The 19,401-nt window shown below is 30.9% G+C and overlaps 1 protein-coding gene across 34 annotated transcripts in view; it reads right to left on the bottom strand.

Moving 5' to 3' along the window:
* Window positions 1-3,798: 3,798 nt before the first annotated feature.
* AMPdeam (AMP deaminase) overlaps window positions 3,799-19,401 on the bottom strand; it is a 32,578-nt gene continuing 16,975 nt past the window's right edge. For all 34 annotated transcript variants that reach the window (XM_020947035.2, XM_020947036.2, XM_086835616.1 and 31 more), the window contains 7 exons: window positions 6,064-6,182; window positions 5,838-5,932; window positions 5,316-5,772; window positions 4,803-5,257; window positions 4,448-4,742; window positions 4,264-4,374; window positions 3,799-4,203 (listed from right to left, as the gene is read on the bottom strand). In XM_020947035.2, coding sequence (XP_020802694.1) covers window positions 4,027-4,203; window positions 4,264-4,374; window positions 4,448-4,742; window positions 4,803-5,257; window positions 5,316-5,772; window positions 5,838-5,932; window positions 6,064-6,182 — 1,709 coding nt within the window. In that variant the 3' untranslated portion in view covers window positions 3,799-4,026. The remainder of the gene's footprint in view (window positions 4,204-4,263; window positions 4,375-4,447; window positions 4,743-4,802; window positions 5,258-5,315; window positions 5,773-5,837; window positions 5,933-6,063; window positions 6,183-19,401) is intronic.

Raw genomic sequence — 19,401 nt, 5'->3', positions numbered from 1 at the left:
AATTTATATATATACATATATATATTTCGATATTTAAAATTTCATTCGGAAAGAAAGCAAAACAAAAGAAACGAAAAACAAAAGAAAACATTAAACAATTTTGAGCAAACTCTCGGTGTTTTAAAATTAAGCGCATGCGAAACCCCTAACACATTACACTAAACAAGTACAGTAAACACACAATTAACTAAACCAAGGATAAACAAAATAATAAGTTAAGCGAACAGACGTAAACCAAAAACAAAAACCTCTTTCACTTTCGTGTCTTTGACTTAAAACAACAAAAAAAAAAATACCAAAAACAAAACAAAAAAATTGAAGCGGAAAACCAAACCAGAAAAAACATTAAGCATATTTTTAAAATGTAATTTAGCACAAAACAAAACAAAAACAACAACAAGTGAAAACACAAAATTTTTAAACTACCAAAGTATTGATGTGTATTTGATAAACAAAATCGAAACTAAAATGTAATGAAATGGACATGGGACAGAAAATGAAGTTAAAAACGATCGATTTTTGTGTTTTTTTGTATAACTTTCACATACACACACATACATCATATATATTTCGATCCTATTTACGTTTTTCGGTTTCGAATATCCTGCGTTGAGCGTTGAAAAAACGTTAAAAAAATAATGAAACGAGAACACAACTTTTACAAAAACTACGAAATGCAATGCCTGCCAAAGAATTAATGTTTTTAAATGCAATATGCAATGGAAAACAAACAAATATTAATTATGTATATGCAACCAAAACAACAACAACAACAAAAGTTCAATAAAGCCGTTCCAAAATGAAGAAACCAAAACAAAAAAAGAAATGAGAAATGAGGAAAAGAACACAAGAAACAAACGAAAAAATCAAAAACTTGTTCAGAGATTTTTTGAGTTTCCTTATACAAGACATTTACGATGACTTAAAAACAAAACAAAAACATCAAAAACAAAAATTAAAAAACGAAAAAAAACGTATAAAAAATATAACAAAACTACAACTGTAACACGAACCACGAGAAACTTTTTTTGCAAGTAACAAAAGTAAAGAAAACTAAAAAAAAAATATAATGAAATGGAAGAAACTGAAAGAACAACTATTTGTCGTGTACAAGAAGTAAACTTATTTGTATTTAACTAAAAATTGAAATGTTTATGGTTTATTTTTTAAACAAACAAAAACAACACCACCATTTTTATGCATTACATTATAAAAAGAAGCCACAAGCAAATAAAATAAATTACAAAAAAAAAACAGAATGAGTTCTTAATTAATTTGAGAAATTTTAAAGTTTTTTGAAGAGGATATATTTATTTTACTTTGGGAAGTCGAAGATTATATGCCATTACAGTTTGGAATTGAATTATAGAATTATAGAATTATAGATTTATATAAAGTTAATAAAATATTCCCATTCTTTGAAATTTAAAATTCTTTTAGCTAAGCCAAAAAGGCAACAATTTTAAATCGGAAAGCTGTTCTGTGCTAGTTTTTAATTCGTTAATAAATCTGCATACTCAGTTTAAAATGAAAAAAATCCAAATTTTCGCGAATTTTAATGATGTAACCCCTTTCCATTTTTTTAAAAAATGGAACATTTCTAAAAAAAAAAATTTTTTCTGCCGGAGATGGCTAGAAAGATTCGCCTGTTGGTACTGATCAAGAATATATATATAATATAGGGTCGGAAATGCCTCCTTCACTTTGTTTCAAGCTCCTGACTAAAATAGAAAAACCCTAAAAGGTATAAATTTAGCAATTATTTTTATATGACCATCGAAATTTAAAAATCTCATAGCTAAGCCAAAAATGCATTAATTTTAAATCGGAAAGCTGTTCTGTGCTAGTTTTTAATTCGCTAACAAAACTGCGTACTCAGTTTAAAATGTAAAAAAATTGCGTTTTTCGCAAATTTTAATGATGTAACCCCTTTGATTTTTTTCAGAAAATTCAAATTTTCAAAAATTTTATTTTTCTGCCGGAGATGGCTAGAAAGATTCGCCTGTTGATACTGATCAAGAATATATATGAAATATAGGGTCGGAAATGCCTCCTTCACTGTGTAGCATGCTCCTGACTAAAATGAAATTACCCTAAAAGGTATACAAATAGGTATAAATTTAGCAATTATTTTTATATGCCTATAGAAATTTAAAAATCGTATTGCTAAGCCAAAAATGCATTAATTTTAAATCGGAAAGCGCTCCTAATTTAGTTTGTATTAGATTAATAAATCTGCAGGGTCGGAAATAACCTATTCACTATTTGGAAAGCGTCTGACAACAATGAAAATACCCTTAAAGATATAAAAATAGGTATAAATTTAGCAATTATTTTTATATGCCAATCGAAGTTTAAAAATCTCAACTAAGCCAAAAATGCATTAATTTTAAATCGGAAAGCTGTTCCGTGCTAGTTTTTAATTCGTTAATAAATCTGCTTACTCAGTTTAAAATTTAAAAAATTAAATTTTTGACAATTTTCGCGAATTTTAATGATGTAACCCGTTTCTATTTTTTTTTTTTAAATTCAACATTTTTGATAAAAAAAATAGTTCTGCCGGCGATAGCTAGAAATATTCTGCTTTTTTTTTCTGATCAATAATATATATGGTTTATGGGGTCGGAAATAACTTCTTCACTGTATTGCAAGCTTCTTACTGCAAGGGTTTGAAAATAAAAATGTATACATTTAAGAGCCCAAAGTAACAACTTCAAATCATGAAACAAAAACAACATTTTTCATATTCAAATTTGTTGTTGTTGTTGTCAGTAAAAGAGAGAAAAAAGTGCTGAGTCATAACCTACAACAAACGGAGTCATTTTCCAAAAAAAAAAAAAAAAGTGCTGAGTCATTTTTCAAAAAAAAAAAAAGTGCTGAGTCATTATCTAAAAAAATAAAAGTGCTGAGTCATTACCTACAACAAACAAAAACTTGTTGTACAACAACAATCTATCTACAACAACAACAACAACCTTGCCTTCCAAATTGCTTATAAATTTTACATTTTTCCATCTGAAGTACCAGGCGAACAGAAAGCAGCAGTTAGTAAAAAAGAAAAAAAAAGTGCTGAGTCATTACCTACAGCAAACGGAGTCATTTTCCAAAAAAAAAAAAAAAAGTGCTGAGTCATTTTCCAAAAAAAAAAAAAAGTGCTGAGTCATTGTCTAAAAAAAATAAAAGTGCTGAGTCATTGCCTACAACAAACAAAAACTTGTTGTACAACAACAATCTATCTACAACAACAACAACAACCTTGCCTTCCAAATTCCTTATAAATTTTACATTTTTCCATCTGAAGTACCAGGCGAACAGAAAGCAGCAGCAGGTGACTGTGATTTCATCGATCTGGCAACCTTTGCGATGACGATCGAGAATCCGAGCGTTGCCAGATCGATGAAATCGACGAATTTGCTTGCTGCTGCTTTCTGTTCGCCTGGTACTTCAGATGGAAAAATGTAAAATTTATAAGGAATTTGGAAGGCAAGGTTGTTGTTGTTGTTGTAGATAGATTGTTGTTGTACAACAAGTTTTTGTTTGTTGTAGGCAATGACTCAGCACTTTTATTTTTTTAGACAATGACTCAGCACTTTTTTTTTTTTTTGGAAAATGACTCAGCACTTTTTTTTTTTTTTTTGGAAAATGACTCCGTTTGCTGTAGGTAATGACTCAGCACTTTTTTTTTCTTTTTTGTAATAAGAATTCCCGTATAATCTGCATCTTTTGGACTGACTTACCTGTTTTCTACCAATCCCTTTATCCTGAAAATATAATACTCTGAATAAATAAAAACAATCGTTTAATTTTCCAGTACACAAGTTTATTGTATATATATTTAAAGTATCGTTTTGGTCTGCCGCGTTTACATTTTCTGGTTTTTGGGTTAGAACAGAAACAATTATAGTATATATTATGTATATATGTATATATTTGTATAACTAGCGTATATATCCGTATAATCCTTAGCTATTTTCGCATATATAGGCTGGTAGTTAGCGCAGGAAGCCAGGATCCAGCAGCAGCTGCCTAGGAGGGCTCGCTGGCGGCGCCGCATGTCTGGTTCACCTTGAAAATATTGGACAGCTCATCTAGCAGGGTCTCGTAGCGGTAGGCCACCCGAATTTCGGGGACATTGGTGCGGGTAATGTCGTTGCCCATGATTCCATCTTCATAGTAGACGGGCCCTAGCCACTGTTGCTTTATCTGGTTGGGGAAAGGATAAAGGTTCCTGTTAAGCCTACTATAAAAGAGGATAAAACTCACGGGATGAGGAAAGCCGCTCATCATCACACTATTCCTGGCCAGCTCGCACATGTCACAGGAGCTGAGCTTCCACACCTGGGCCGCAATGCTGTACTCCTCCATTAGGGGTTCCTAAAAGGATACAAGAAAAAGCAATATTAATTACGGAGGAAGATCAAGAAAGCAAGGAAACTTGGGCACCCACCTTGGTGAAGTGAAACTGCAGGGGATCGTCCGTGGATAGGGAGATGATGAGTCCACGGGCCAAATATTCGGGTAGCGGATTTCGATGATAGTTGAGGAACAGCGAGTTGTTCGATAGCGGCGACATGGCAATACCAATCTGGGTCAGATAGTACAGATACTGCAGCACGGGCACCTTGCGGAGCAGCAGGCCATGCGAGATGTTCTCCGCCATAAGGTAGCCGCAGACCAAATGCTGGACGGGTCCGGCCTCGCCGCAATGGGGTCGCAGCACAAAGGTGTTCATGCCGCGTTCCCTGTAAAAGCAAAAGCAGGTAGATTAAAGATCCTCATCCATATCCTCCATCCATACTCACTTTCTAAACTTATTCAACACCGTCATGTTGGCGTACATATAGTAGATGTAATACGCATATGGAGGATTCTCCTCGTACGTCCACTCCTCCGGCCGGGACACATCGTTGTCGAAGAGCGGATTCTCCGGCTTGGACTCATCATCGACGGAATCGAAACCAATCACATACTGCAGGAAGCGATGCAGCTCCGGATGCTTGCTGGGTCGGGCTGTCGCCTGGAAGAGCGGCAGGAAGATGTTGTTCAAGATCTCCTGGAATGACTTCATCATCTTATTCGACTTGAAGATATCGAAGAGTCGCGGTATCTGGATCAGCCAACGGATATTCGAGCTATAGACATCATTATCGATGGCCCACCGGGCCAGCTTGTTCCACTCATCCGGTGACTTGCCATAGATGGACAGGCGCAGTTCGGCGTTTTGATACTTGGACTCCTCCAGATCGAACGCCACCTCCTGTGGGTTAAATAAAGAATTAATAATACATCATTTTAGGCAATTAATTAGACGTTACCTTAATGATCTGGGCAAAGTACTTGCCATTCAGATAGTTGTCCGTCTTGAGGAACACCTCACGGAGCCGGGACTCGCCAATCGGATTGTACTTGGAGTTGAACTTGTCGAAGCGATGGAACGTATTCCGATCGGCATGCACGTCCAGCATGTCCACGGTGAGGTCGTAGGTGGTCAGGTTCATCGATTGGAAGACCTGGGCCAGAGTCATCGGCTGGCCGTTGGTGTGGGTCACCACCTCGTTGGCATTGTTCTTCAGCGTCTTCTTGATGAAGCGCAGCAGATGCTTCTGGTTCATGCAGGAGGCGGCATGGATGTGGGTATCCACCTTGCGGGTATTGTAGAAATCGCGATGCGGCACCGCCTTCTGGGCGGCCAGCTCCCGCAGCTCGTTGAGGAGGACATGCATCTGGTACTTGGACGACAGGTAGCACAGGCGACGATAGCAGAACGACTTGCTGCAAATGGAAATAATAATTAATATTTGATTTATTGCACAAGCAGAATGTAGATTTGTACTTACAGTGGCCCATCGGCAATCATATTGCACATGACCTGCATGTCATTCACAAACTGGCTCATATCCGGGTATTCGTAGACGATCTCGTTCTTCTCCTCCTGCAATTAAATCATATTTATTATTTGTTATTGTTAATTAAATAGAATGGGTTTCAAAATTAACTTTTTATATATATAATACATAATAAATATCGAATAACGAAGAATTGCTTAGTCCATAAATTACTTACTTCATCCGTATAAATGTGAAACACTCCGTTCACAGGCTTAATCACAAAATTCTCGTCCGGTGGAAACTCAACATTCCAAGGATCCGTCACCGCCTTCAAGGATGACTTCGCGTGAAGATCTGCACATCCGCAACGATTCATTCGGTGGTGTGGTCGTGTTTTTGTGATTTGTGGTTTGGTTTTCGATTTTTGTTATTTCGTTTATCGGTAGAAACAGAATTTGAAAATAGAATTTTGTTTTGTTTAGTTGCACGGGGCGTTCAAACAGTGTTGGCAAGCGGGGATAGGTATAGGTACAGGTACAGGTACAGGTACAGTTACATATACAATTTGTGGCAAATGCTACACTCTACACTTCGGTGTTCGTGCGAGTGTTATTTGTGGTGAAGGATGCTTTAGAGTGGACCTTGAGAATGGGTAAAACTTTGCTTTATCTTGTTACCTTGAATTGTTATTTTTACGTTTACAAAACTATGAAGAGATTTATCAAATGTTATATTATATTATAAAATATCGTTTAATAAATAATACTTTAATAAAAGCATAAATAAATATAGATAAAAACAGCAAAACAAACAAGAATGAACCCGAGAAGCTGAATATGTTATGCCCTTTATAAATGAGAATTTTTTGGGTAAATCGTAGTTTTACAAATATAACTAAGCCAAAAATTAATTTAATTTAATTCGGAAATCGCTCTTATGTTAGTTTTTATACGCTTAAAAACTCTGCATACTTCGTTTTAAATTTTAAGAAATTCAATTTTTTGCCAATTTTTGCAAATTTTAATGATGTAACCCCTTTGATTTTTTTCAGAAAATTGCAAATTTTCAAAAATTTTATTTTTCTGCCGGAGATGGCTAGAAAGATTCGCCTGTTGATACTGATCAAGAATATATATGAAATATAGGGTCGGAAATGCCTCCTTCACTGTGTAGCATGCTCCTGACTAAAATGAAATTACCCTAAAAGGTATACAAATAGGTATAAATTTAGCAATTATTTTTATATGCCTATAGAAATTTAAAAATCTTATTGCTAAGCCAAAAATGCATTAATTTTAAATCGGAAAGCGCTCCTAATTTAGTTTGTATTAGATTAATAAATCTGCAGGGTCGGAAATAACCTATTCACTAGTTGGAAAGCGTCTGACAACAATGAAAATACCCTTAAAGATATAAAAATAGGTATAAATTTAGCAATTATTTTTATATGCCAATCGAAGTTTAAAAATCTCATAACTAAGCCAAAAATGCATTAATTTTAAATCGGAAAGCTGTTCTGTGCTAGTTTTTAATTCGTTAACAAAACTGCGTACTCAGTTTAAAATGTAAAAAAATTGAGTTTTTCGCAAATTTTAATGATGTAACCCCTTTGATTTTTTTCAGAAAATTGCAAATTTTCAAAAATTTTATTTTTCTGCCGGAGATGGCTAGAAAGATTCGCCTGTTGATACTGATCAAGAATATATATGAAATATAGGGTCGGAAATGCCTCCTTCACTGTGTAGCATGCTCCTGACTAAAATGAAATTACCCTAAAAGGTATACAAATAGGTATAAATTTAGCAATTATTTTTATATGCCTATAGAAATTTAAAAATCGTATTGCTAAGCCAAAAATGCATTAATTTTAAATCGGAAAGCGCTCCTAATTTAGTTTGTATTAGATTAATAAATCTGCAGGGTCGGAAATAACCTATTCACTATTTGGAAAGCGTCTGACAACAATGAAAATACCCTTAAAGATATAAAAATAGGTATAAATTTAGCAATTATTTTTATATGCCAATCGAAGTTTAAAAATCTCATAACTAAGCCAAAAATGCATTAATTTTAAATCGGAAAGCTGTTCTGTGCTAGTTTTTAATTCGCTAACAAAACTGCGTACTCAGTTTAAAATGTAAAAAAATTGCGTTTTTCGCAAATTTTAATGATGTAACCCCTTTGATTTTTTTCAGAAAATTGCAAATTTCCAAAAATATTATTTTTCTGCCGGAGATGGCTAGAAAGATTCGCCTGTTGATACTGATCAAGAATATATATGAAATATAGGGTCGGAAATGCCTCCTTCACTGTGTAGCATGCTCCTGACTAAAATGAAATTACCCTAAAAGGTATACAAATAGGTATAAATTTAGCAATTATTTTTATATGCCTATAGAAATTTAAAAATCGTATTGCTAAGCCAAAAATGCATTAATTTTAAATCGGAAAGCGCTCCTAATTTAGTTTGTATTAGATTAATAAATCTGCAGGGTCGGAAATAACCTATTCACTATTTGGAAAGCGTCTGACAACAATGAAAATACCCTTAAAGATATAAAAATAGGTATAAATTTAGCAATTATTTTTATATGCCTATAGAAATTTAAAAATCTTATTGCTAAGCCAAAAATGCATTAATTTTAAATCGGAAAGCGCTCCTAATTTAGTTTGTATTAGATTAATAAATCTGCAGGGTCGGAAATAACCTATTCACTATTTGGAAAGCGTCTGACAACAATGAAAATACCCTTAAAGATATAAAAATAGGTATAAATTTAGCAATTATTTTTATATGCCTATAGAAATTTAAAAATCTTATTGCTAAGCCAAAAATGCATTAATTTTAAATCGGAAAGCGCTTCTAATTTAGTTTGTATTAGATTAATAAATCTGCAGGGTCGGAAATAACCTATTCACTATTTGGAAAGCGTCTGACAACAATGAAAATACCCTTAAAGATATAAAAATAGGTATAAATTTAGCAATTATTTTTATATGCCAATCGAAGTTTAAAAATCTCATAACTAAGCCAAAAATGCATTAATTTTAAATCGGAAAGCTGTTCTGTGCTAGTTTTTAATTCGCTAACAAAACTGCGTACTCAGTTTAAAATGTAAAAAAATTGCGTTTTTCGCAAATTTTAATGATGTAACCCCTTTGATTTTTTTCAGAAAATTGCAAATTTCCAAAAATATTATTTTTCTGCCGGAGATGGCTAGAAAGATTCGCCTGTTGATACTGATCAAGAATATATATGAAATATAGGGTCGGAAATGCCTCCTTCACTGTGTAGCATGCTCCTGACTAAAATGAAATTACCCTAAAAGGTATACAAATAGGTATAAATTTAGCAATTATTTTTATATGCCTATAGAAATTTAAAAATCGTATTGCTAAGCCAAAAATGCATTAATTTTAAATCGGAAAGCGCTCCTAATTTAGTTTGTATTAGATTAATAAATCTGCAGGGTCGGAAATAACCTATTCACTATTTGGAAAGCGTCTGACAACAATGAAAATACCCTTAAAGATATAAAAATAGGTATAAATTTAGCAATTATTTTTATATGCCTATAGAAATTTAAAAATCTTATTGCTAAGCCAAAAATGCATTAATTTTAAATCGGAAAGCGCTCCTAATTTAGTTTGTATTAGATTAATAAATCTGCAGGGTCGGAAATAACCTATTCACTATTTGGAAAGCGTCTGACAACAATGAAAATACCCTTAAAGATATAAAAATAGGTATAAATTTAGCAATTATTTTTATATGCCAATCGAAGTTTAAAAATCTCATAACTAAGCCAAAAATGCATTAATTTTAAATCGGAAAGCTGTTCTGTGCTAGTTTTTAATTCGTTAACAAAACTGCGTACTCAGTTTAAAATGTAAAAAAATTGAGTTTTTCGCAAATTTTAATGATGTAACCCCTTTGATTTTTTTCAGAAAATTGCAAATTTCCAAAAATATTATTTTTCTGCCGGAGATGGCTAGAAAGATTTGCCTGTTGATACTGATCAAGAATATATATGAAATATAGGGTCGGAAATGCCTCCTTCACTGTGTAGCATGCTCCTGACTAAAATGAAATTACCCTAAAAGGTATACAAATAGGTATAAATTTAGCAATTATTTTTATATGCCTATAGAAATTTAAAAATCGTATTGCTAAGCCAAAAATGCATTAATTTTAAATCGGAAAGCGCTCCTAATTTAGTTTGTATTAGATTAATAAATCTGCAGGGTCGGAAATAACCTATTCACTATTTGGAAAGCGTCTGACAACAATGAAAATACCCTTAAAGATATAAAAATAGGTATAAATTTAGCAATTATTTTTATATGCCTATAGAAATTTAAAAATCTTATTGCTAAGCCAAAAATGCATTAATTTTAAATCGGAAAGCGCTCCTAATTTAGTTTGTATTAGATTAATAAATCTGCAGGGTCGGAAATAACCTATTCACTATTTGGAAAGCGTCTGACAACAATGAAAATACCCTTAAAGATATAAAAATAGGTATAAATTTAGCAATTATTTTTATATGCCAATCGAAGTTTAAAAATCTCATAACTAAGCCAAAAATGCATTAATTTTAAATCGGAAAGCTGTTCTGTGCTAGTTTTTAATTCGTTAACAAAACTGCGTACTCAGTTTAAAATGTAAAAAAATTGCGTTTTTCGCAAATTTTAATGATGTAACCCCTTTGATTTTTTTCAGAAAATTGCAAATTTCCAAAAATATTATTTTTCTGCCGGAGATGGCTAGAAAGATTTGCCTGTTGATACTGATCAAGAATATATATGAAATATAGGGTCGGAAATGCCTCCTTCACTGTGTAGCATGCTCCTGACTAAAATGAAATTACCCTAAAAGGTATACAAATAGGTATAAATTTAGCAATTATTTTTATATGCCTATAGAAATTTAAAAATCGTATTGCTAAGCCACAAATGCATTAATTTTAAATCGGAAAGCGCTCCTAATTTAGTTTGTATTAGATTAATAAATCTGCAGGGTCGGAAATAACCTATTCACTATTTGGAAAGCGTCTGACAACAATAAAAATACCCTTAAAGATATAAAAATAGGTATAAATTTAGCAATTATTTTTATATGCCTATAGAAATTTAAAAATCGTATTGCTAAGCCAAAAATGCATTAATTTTAAATCGGAAAGCGCTCCTAATTTAGTTTGTATTAGATTAATAAATCTGCAGGGTCGGAAATAACCTATTCACTATTTGGAAAGCGTCTGACAACAATGAAAATACCCTTAAAGATATAAAAATAGGTATAAATTTAGCAATTATTTTTATATGCCTATAGAAATTTAAAAATCTTATTGCTAAGCCAAAAATGCATTAATTTTAAATCGGAAAGCGCTCCTAATTTAGTTTGTATTAGATTAATAAATCTGCAGGGTCGGAAATAACCTATTCACTATTTGGAAAGCGTCTGACAACAATGAAAATACCCTTAAATATAAAAATAGGTATAAATTTAGCAATTATTTTTATATGCCAATCGAAGTTTAAAAATCTCATAACTAAGCCAAAAATGCATTAATTTTAAATCGGAAAGCTGTTCTGTGCTAGTTTTTAATTCGTTAACAAAACTGCGTACTCAGTTTAAAATGTAAAAAAATTGCGTTTTTCGCAAATTTTAATGATGTAACCCCTTTGATTTTTTTCAGAAAATTGCAAATTTTCAAAAATTTTATTTTTCTGCCGGAGATGGCTAGAAAGATTCGCCTGTTGATACTGATCAAGAATATATATGAAATATAGGGTCGGAAATGCCTCCTTCACTGTGTAGCATGCTCCTGACTAAAATGAAATTACCCTAAAAGGTATACAAATAGGTATAAATTTAGCAATTATTTTTATATGCCTATAGAAATTTAAAAATCGTATTGCTAAGCCAAAAATGCATTAATTTTAAATCGGAAAGCGCTCCTAATTTAGTTTGTATTAGATTAATAAATCTGCAGGGTCGGAAATAACCTATTCACTATTTGGAAAGCGTCTGACAACAATGAAAATACCCTTAAAGATATAAAAATAGGTATAAATTTAGCAATTATTTTTATATGCCTATAGAAATTTAAAAATCTTATTGCTAAGCCAAAAATGCATTAATTTTAAATCGGAAAGCGCTCCTAATTTAGTTTGTATTAGATTAATTAATCTGCAGGGTCGGAAATAACCTATTCACTATTTGGAAAGCGTCTGACAACAATGAAAATACCCTTAAAGATATAAAAATAGGTATAAATTTAGCAATTATTTTTATATGCCTATAGAAATTTAAAAATCTTATTGCTAAGCCAAAAATGCATTAATTTTAAATCGGAAAGCGCTCCTAATTTAGTTTGTATTAGATTAATAAATCTGCAGGGTCGGAAATAACCTATTCACTATTTGGAAAGCGTCTGACAACAATGAAAATACCCTTAAAGATATAAAAATAGGTATAAATTTAGCAATTATTTTTATATGCCAATCGAAGTTTAAAAATCTCATAACTAAGCCAAAAATGCATTAATTTTAAATCGGAAAGCTGTTCTGTGCTAGTTTTTAATTCGCTAACAAAACTGCGTACTCAGTTTAAAATGTAAAAAAATTGCGTTTTTCGCAAATTTTAATGATGTAACCCCTTTGATTTTTTTCAGAAAATTGCAAATTTCCAAAAATATTATTTTTCTGCCGGAGATGGCTAGAAAGATTTGCCTGTTGATACTGATCAAGAATATATATGAAATATAGGGTCGGAAATGCCTCCTTCACTGTGTAGCATGCTCCTGACTAAAATGAAATTACCCTAAAAGGTATACAAATAGTTATAAATTTAGCAATTATTTTTATATGCCTATAGAAATTTAAAAATCGTATTGCTAAGCCAAAAATGCATTAATTTTAAATCGGAAAGCGCTTCTAATTTAGTTTGTATTAGATTAATAAATCTGCAGGGTCGGAAATAACCTATTCACTATTTGGAAAGCGTCTGACAACAATGAAAATACCCTTAAAGATATAAAAATAGGTATAAATTTAGCAATTATTTTTATATGCCAATCGAAGTTTAAAAATCTCATAACTAAGCCAAAAATGCATTAATTTTAAATCGGAAAGCTGTTCTGTGCTAGTTTTTAATTCGCTAACAAAACTGCGTACTCAGTTTAAAATGTAAAAAAATTGCGTTTTTCGCAAATTTTAATGATGTAACCCCTTTGATTTTTTTCAGAAAATTGCAAATTTCCAAAAATATTATTTTTCTGCCGGAGATGGCTAGAAAGATTTGCCTGTTGATACTGATCAAGAATATATATGAAATATAGGGTCGGAAATGCCTCCTTCACTGTGTAGCATGCTCCTGACTAAAATGAAATTACCCTAAAAGGTATACAAATAGGTATAAATTTAGCAATTATTTTTATATGCCTATAGAAATTTAAAAATCGTATTGCTAAGCCAAAAATGCATTAATTTTAAATCGGAAAGCGCTCCTAATTTAGTTTGTATTAGATTAATAAATCTGCAGGGTCGGAAATAACCTATTCACTATTTGGAAAGCGTCTGACAACAATGAAAATACCCTTAAAGATATAAAAATAGGTATAAATTTAGCAATTATTTTTATATGCCTATAGAAATTTAAAAATCTTATTGCTAAGCCAAAAATGCATTAATTTTAAATCGGAAAGCGCTCCTAATTTAGTTTGTATTAGATTAATAAATCTGCAGGGTCGGAAATAACCTATTCACTATTTGGAAAGCGTCTGACAACAATGAAAATACCCTTAAAGATATAAAAATAGGTATAAATTTAGCAATTATTTTTATATGCCTATAGAAATTTAAAAATCTTATTGCTAAGCCAAAAATGCATTAATTTTAAATCGGAAAGCGCTCCTAATTTAGTTTGTATTAGATTAATAAATCTGCAGGGTCGGAAATAACCTATTCACTATTTGGAAAGCGTCTGACAACAATGAAAATACCCTTAAAGATATAAAAATAGGTATAAATTTAGCAATTATTTTTATATGCCAATCGAAGTTTAAAAATCTCATAACTAAGCCAAAAATGCATTAATTTTAAATCGGAAAGCTGTTCTGTGCTAGTTTTTAATTCGTTAACAAAACTGCGTACTCAGTTTAAAATGTAAAAAAATTGCGTTTTTCGCAAATTTTAATGATGTAACCCCTTTGATTTTTTTCAGAAAATTGCAAATTTCCAAAAATATTATTTTTCTGCCGGAGATGGCTAGAAAGATTTGCCTGTTGATACTGATCAAGAATATATATGAAATATAGGGTCGGAAATGCCTCCTTCACTGTGTAGCATGCTCCTGACTAAAATGAAATTACCCTAAAAGGTATACAAATAGGTATAAATTTAGCAATTATTTTTATATGCCTATAGAAATTTAAAAATCGTATTGCTAAGCCACAAATGCATTAATTTTAAATCGGAAAGCGCTCCTAATTTAGTTTGTATTAGATTAATAAATCTGCAGGGTCGGAAATAACCTATTCACTATTTGGAAAGCGTCTGACAACAATGAAAATACCCTTAAAGATATAAAAATAGGTATAAATTTAGCAATTATTTTTATATGCCTATAGAAATTTAAAAATCGTATTGCTAAGCCAAAAATGCATTAATTTTAAATCGGAAAGCGCTCCTAATTTAGTTTGTATTAGATTAATAAATCTGCAGGGTCGGAAATAACCTATTCACTATTTGGAAAGCGTCTGACAACAATGAAAATACCCTTAAAGATATAAAAATAGGTATAAATTTAGCAATTATTTTTATATGCCTATAGAAATTTAAAAATCTTATTGCTAAGCCAAAAATGCATTAATTTTAAATCGGAAAGCGCTCCTAATTTAGTTTGTATTAGATTAATAAATCTGCAGGGTCGGAAATAACCTATTCACTATTTGGAAAGCGTCTGACAACAATGAAAATACCCTTAAATATAAAAATAGGTATAAATTTAGCAATTATTTTTATATGCCAATCGAAGTTTAAAAATCTCATAACTAAGCCAAAAATGCATTAATTTTAAATCGGAAAGCTGTTCTGTGCTAGTTTTTAATTCGTTAACAAAACTGCGTACTCAGTTTAAAATGTAAAAAAATTGCGTTTTTCGCAAATTTTAATGATGTAACCCCTTTGATTTTTTTCAGAAAATTGCAAATTTTCAAAAATTTTATTTTTCTGCCGGAGATGGCTAGAAAGATTCGCCTGTTGATACTGATCAAGAATATATATGAAATATAGGGTCGGAAATGCCTCCTTCACTGTGTAGCATGCTCCTGACTAAAATGAAATTACCCTAAAAGGTATACAAATAGGTATAAATTTAGCAATTATTTTTATATGCCTATAGAAATTTAAAAATCGTATTGCTAAGCCAAAAATGCATTAATTTTAAATCGGAAAGCGCTCCTAATTTAGTTTGTATTAGATTAATAAATCTGCAGGGTCGGAAATAACCTATTCACTATTTGGAAAGCGTCTGACAACAATGAAAATACCCTTAAAGATATAAAAATAGGTATAAATTTAGCAATTATTTGTATATGCCTATAGAAATTTAAAAATCTTATTGCTAAGCCAAAAATGCATTAATTTTAAATCGGAAAGCGCTCCTAATTTAGTTTGTATTAGATTAATTAATCTGCAGGGTCGGAAATAACCTATTCACTATTTGGAAAGCGTCTGACAACAATGAAAATACCCTTAAAGATATAAAAATAGGTATAAATTTAGCAATTATTTTTATATGCCTATAGAAATTTAAAAATCTTATTGCTAAGCCAAAAATGCATTAATTTTAAATCGGAAAGCGCTCCTAATTTAGTTTGTATTAGATTAATAAATCTGCAGGGTCGGAAATAACCTATTCACTATTTGGAAAGCGTCTGACAACAATGAAAATACCCTTAAAGATATAAAAATAGGTATAAATTTAGCAATTATTTTTATATGCCAATCGAAGTTTAAAAATCTCATAACTAAGCCAAAAATGCATTAATTTTAAATCGGAAAGCTGTTCTGTGCTAGTTTTTAATTCGCTAACAAAACTGCGTACTCAGTTTAAAATGTAAAAAAATTGCGTTTTTCGCAAATTTTAATGATGTAACCCCTTTGATTTTTTTCAGAAAATTGCAAATTTTCAAAAATTTTATTTTTCTGCCGGAGATGGCTAGAAAGATTCGCCTGTTGATACTGATCAAGAATATATATGAAATATAGGGTCGGAAATGCCTCCTTCACTGTGTAGCATGCTCCTGACTAAAATGAAATTACCCTAAAAGGTATACAAATAGTTATAAATTTAGCAATTATTTTTATATGCCTATAGAAATTTAAAAATCGTATTGCTAAGCCAAAAATGCATTAATTTTAAATCGGAAAGCGCTTCTAATTTAGTTTGTATTAGATTAATAAATCTGCAGGGTCGGAAATAACCTATTCACTATTTGGAAAGCGTCTGACAACAATGAAAATACCCTTAAAGATATAAAAATAGGTATAAATTTAGCAATTATTTTTATATGCCAATCGAAGTTTAAAAATCTCATAACTAAGCCAAAAATGCATTAATTTTAAATCGGAAAGCTGTTCTGTGCTAGTTTTTAATTCGCTAACAAAACTGCGTACTCAGTTTAAAATGTAAAAAAATTGCGTTTTTCGCAAATTTTAATGATGTAACCCCTTTGATTTTTTTCAGAAAATTGCAAATTTCCAAAAATATTATTTTTCTGCCGGAGATGGCTAGAAAGATTCGCCTGTTGATACTGATCAAGAATATATATGAAATATAGGGTCGGAAATGCCTCCTTCACTGTGTAGCATGCTCCTGACTAAAATGAAATTACCCTAAAAGGTATACAAATAGGTATAAATTTAGCAATTATTTTTATATGCCTATAGAAATTTAAAAATCGTATTGCTAAGCCAAAAATGCATTAATTTTAAATCGGAAAGCGCTCCTAATTTAGTTTGTATTAGATTAATAAATCTGCAGGGTCGGAAATAACCTATTCACTATTTGGAAAGCGTCTGACAACAATGAAAATACCCTTAAAGATATAAAAATAGGTATAAATTTAGCAATTATTTTTATATGCCTATAGAAATTTAAAAATCTTATTGCTAAGCCAAAAATGCATTAATTTTAAATCGGAAAGCGCTCCTAATTTAGTTTGTATTAGATTAATAAATCTGCAGGGTCGGAAATAACCTATTCACTATTTGGAAAGCGTCTGACAACAATGAAAATACCCTTAAAGATATAAAAATAGGTATAAATTTAGCAATTATTTTTATATGCCAATCGAAGTTTAAAAATCTCATAACTAAGCCAAAAATGCATTAATTTTAAATCGGAAAGCTGTTCTGTGCTAGTTTTTAATTCGTTAACAAAACTGCGTACTCAGTTTAAAATGTAAAAAAATTGCGTTTTTCGCAAATTTTAATGATGTAACCCCTTTGATTTTTTTCAGAAAATTGCAAATTTCCAAAAATATTATTTTTCTGCCGGAGATGGCTAGAAAGATTTGCCTGTTGATACTGATCAAGAATATATATGAAATATAGGGTCGGAAATGCCTCCTTCACTGTGTAGCATGCTCCTGACTAAAATGAAATTACCCTAAAAGGTATACAAATAGGTATAAATTTAGCAATTATTTTTATATGCCTATAGAAATTTAAAAATCGTATTGCTAAGCCAAAAATGCATTAATTTTAAATCGGAAAGCGCTCCTAATTTAGTTTGTATTAGATTAATAAATCTGCAGGGTCGGAAATAACCTATTCACTATTTGGAAAGCGTCTGACAACAATGAAAATACCCTTAAAGATATAAAAATAGGTATAAATTTAGCAATTATTTTTATATGCCTATAGAAATTTAAAAATCTTATTGCTAAGCCAAAAATGCATTAATTTTAAATCGGAAAGCGCTCCTAATTTAGTTTGTATTAGATTAATAAATCTGCAGGGTCGGAAATAACCTATTCACTATTTGGAAAGCGTCTGACAACAATGAAAATACCCTTAAAGATATAAAAATAGGTATAAATTTAGCAATTATTTTTATATGCCTATAGAAATTTAAAAATCTTATTGCTAAGCCAAAAATGCATTAATTTTAAATCGGAAAGCGCTCCTAATTTAGTTTGTATTAGATTAATAAATCTGCAGGGTCGGAAATAACCTATTCACTATTTGGAAAGCGTCTGACAACAATGAAAATACCCTTAAAGATATAAAAATAGGTATAAATTTAGCAATTATTTTTATATGCCAATCGAAGTTTAAAAATCTCATAACTAAGCCAAAAATGCATTAATTTTAAATCGGAAAGCTGTTCTGTGCTAGTTTTTAATTCGTTAACAAAACTGCGTACTCAGTTTAAAATGTAAAAAAATTGCGTTTTTCGCAAATTTTAATGATGTAACCCCTTTGATTTTTTTCAGAAAATTGCAAATTTCCAAAAATATTATTTTTCTGCCGGAGATGGCTAGAAAGATTCGCCTGTTGATACTGATCAAGAATATATATGAAATATAGGGTCGGAAATGCCTCCTTCACTGTGTAGCATGCTCCTGACTAAAATGAAATTACCCTAAAAGGTATACAAATAGGTATAAATTTAGCAATTATTTTTATATGCCTATAGAAATTTAAAAATCGTATTGCTAAGCCAAAAATGCATTAATTTTAAATCGGAAAGCGCTCCTAATTTAGTTTGTATTAGATTAATAAATCTGCAGGGTCGGAAATAACCTATTCACTATTTGGAAAGCGTCTGACAACAATGAAAATACCCTTAAAGATATAAAAATAGGTATAAATTTAGCAATTATTTTTATATGCCTATAGAAATTTAAAAATCGTATTGCTAAGCCAAAAATGCATTAATTTTAAATCGGAAAGCGCTCCTAATTTAGTTTGTATTAGATTAATTAATCTGCAGGGTCGGAAATAACCTATTCACTATTTGGAAAGCGTCTGACAACAATGAAAATACCCTTAAAGATATAAAAATAGGTATAAATTTAGCAATTATTTTTATATGCCTATAGAAATTTAAAAATCTTATTGCTAAGCCAAAAATGCATTAATTTTAAATCGGAAAGCGCTCCTAATTTAGTTTGTATTAGATTAATAAATCTGCAGGGTCGGAAATAACCTATTCACTTTTTGGAAAGCGTCTGACAACAATGAAAATACCCTTAAAGATATAAAAATAGGTATAAATTTAGCAATTATTTTTATATGCCTATAGAAATTTAAAAATCTTATTGCTAAGCCAAAAATGCATTAATTTTAAATCGGAAAGCGCTCCTAATTTAGTTTGTATTAGATTAATAAATCTGCAGGGTCGGAAATAACCTATTCACTATTTGGAAAGCGTCTGACAACAATGAAAATACCCTTAAAGATATAAAAATAGGTATAAATTTAGCAATTATTTTTATATGCCAATCGAAGTTTAAAAATCTCATAACTAAGCCAAAAATGCATTAATTTTAAATCGGAA

This window comes from Drosophila serrata, unplaced genomic scaffold, assembly GCF_035046125.1.
Source record: "Drosophila serrata isolate PLE 108 unplaced genomic scaffold, ASM3504612v1 contig_276, whole genome shotgun sequence".
In the NCBI taxonomy this organism is placed as follows: domain Eukaryota; kingdom Metazoa; phylum Arthropoda; class Insecta; order Diptera; family Drosophilidae; genus Drosophila; species Drosophila serrata.
The sequence above is the reverse complement of the archived record's forward strand: the minus strand, read 5'-3'. Positions and strand labels throughout refer to the sequence as shown.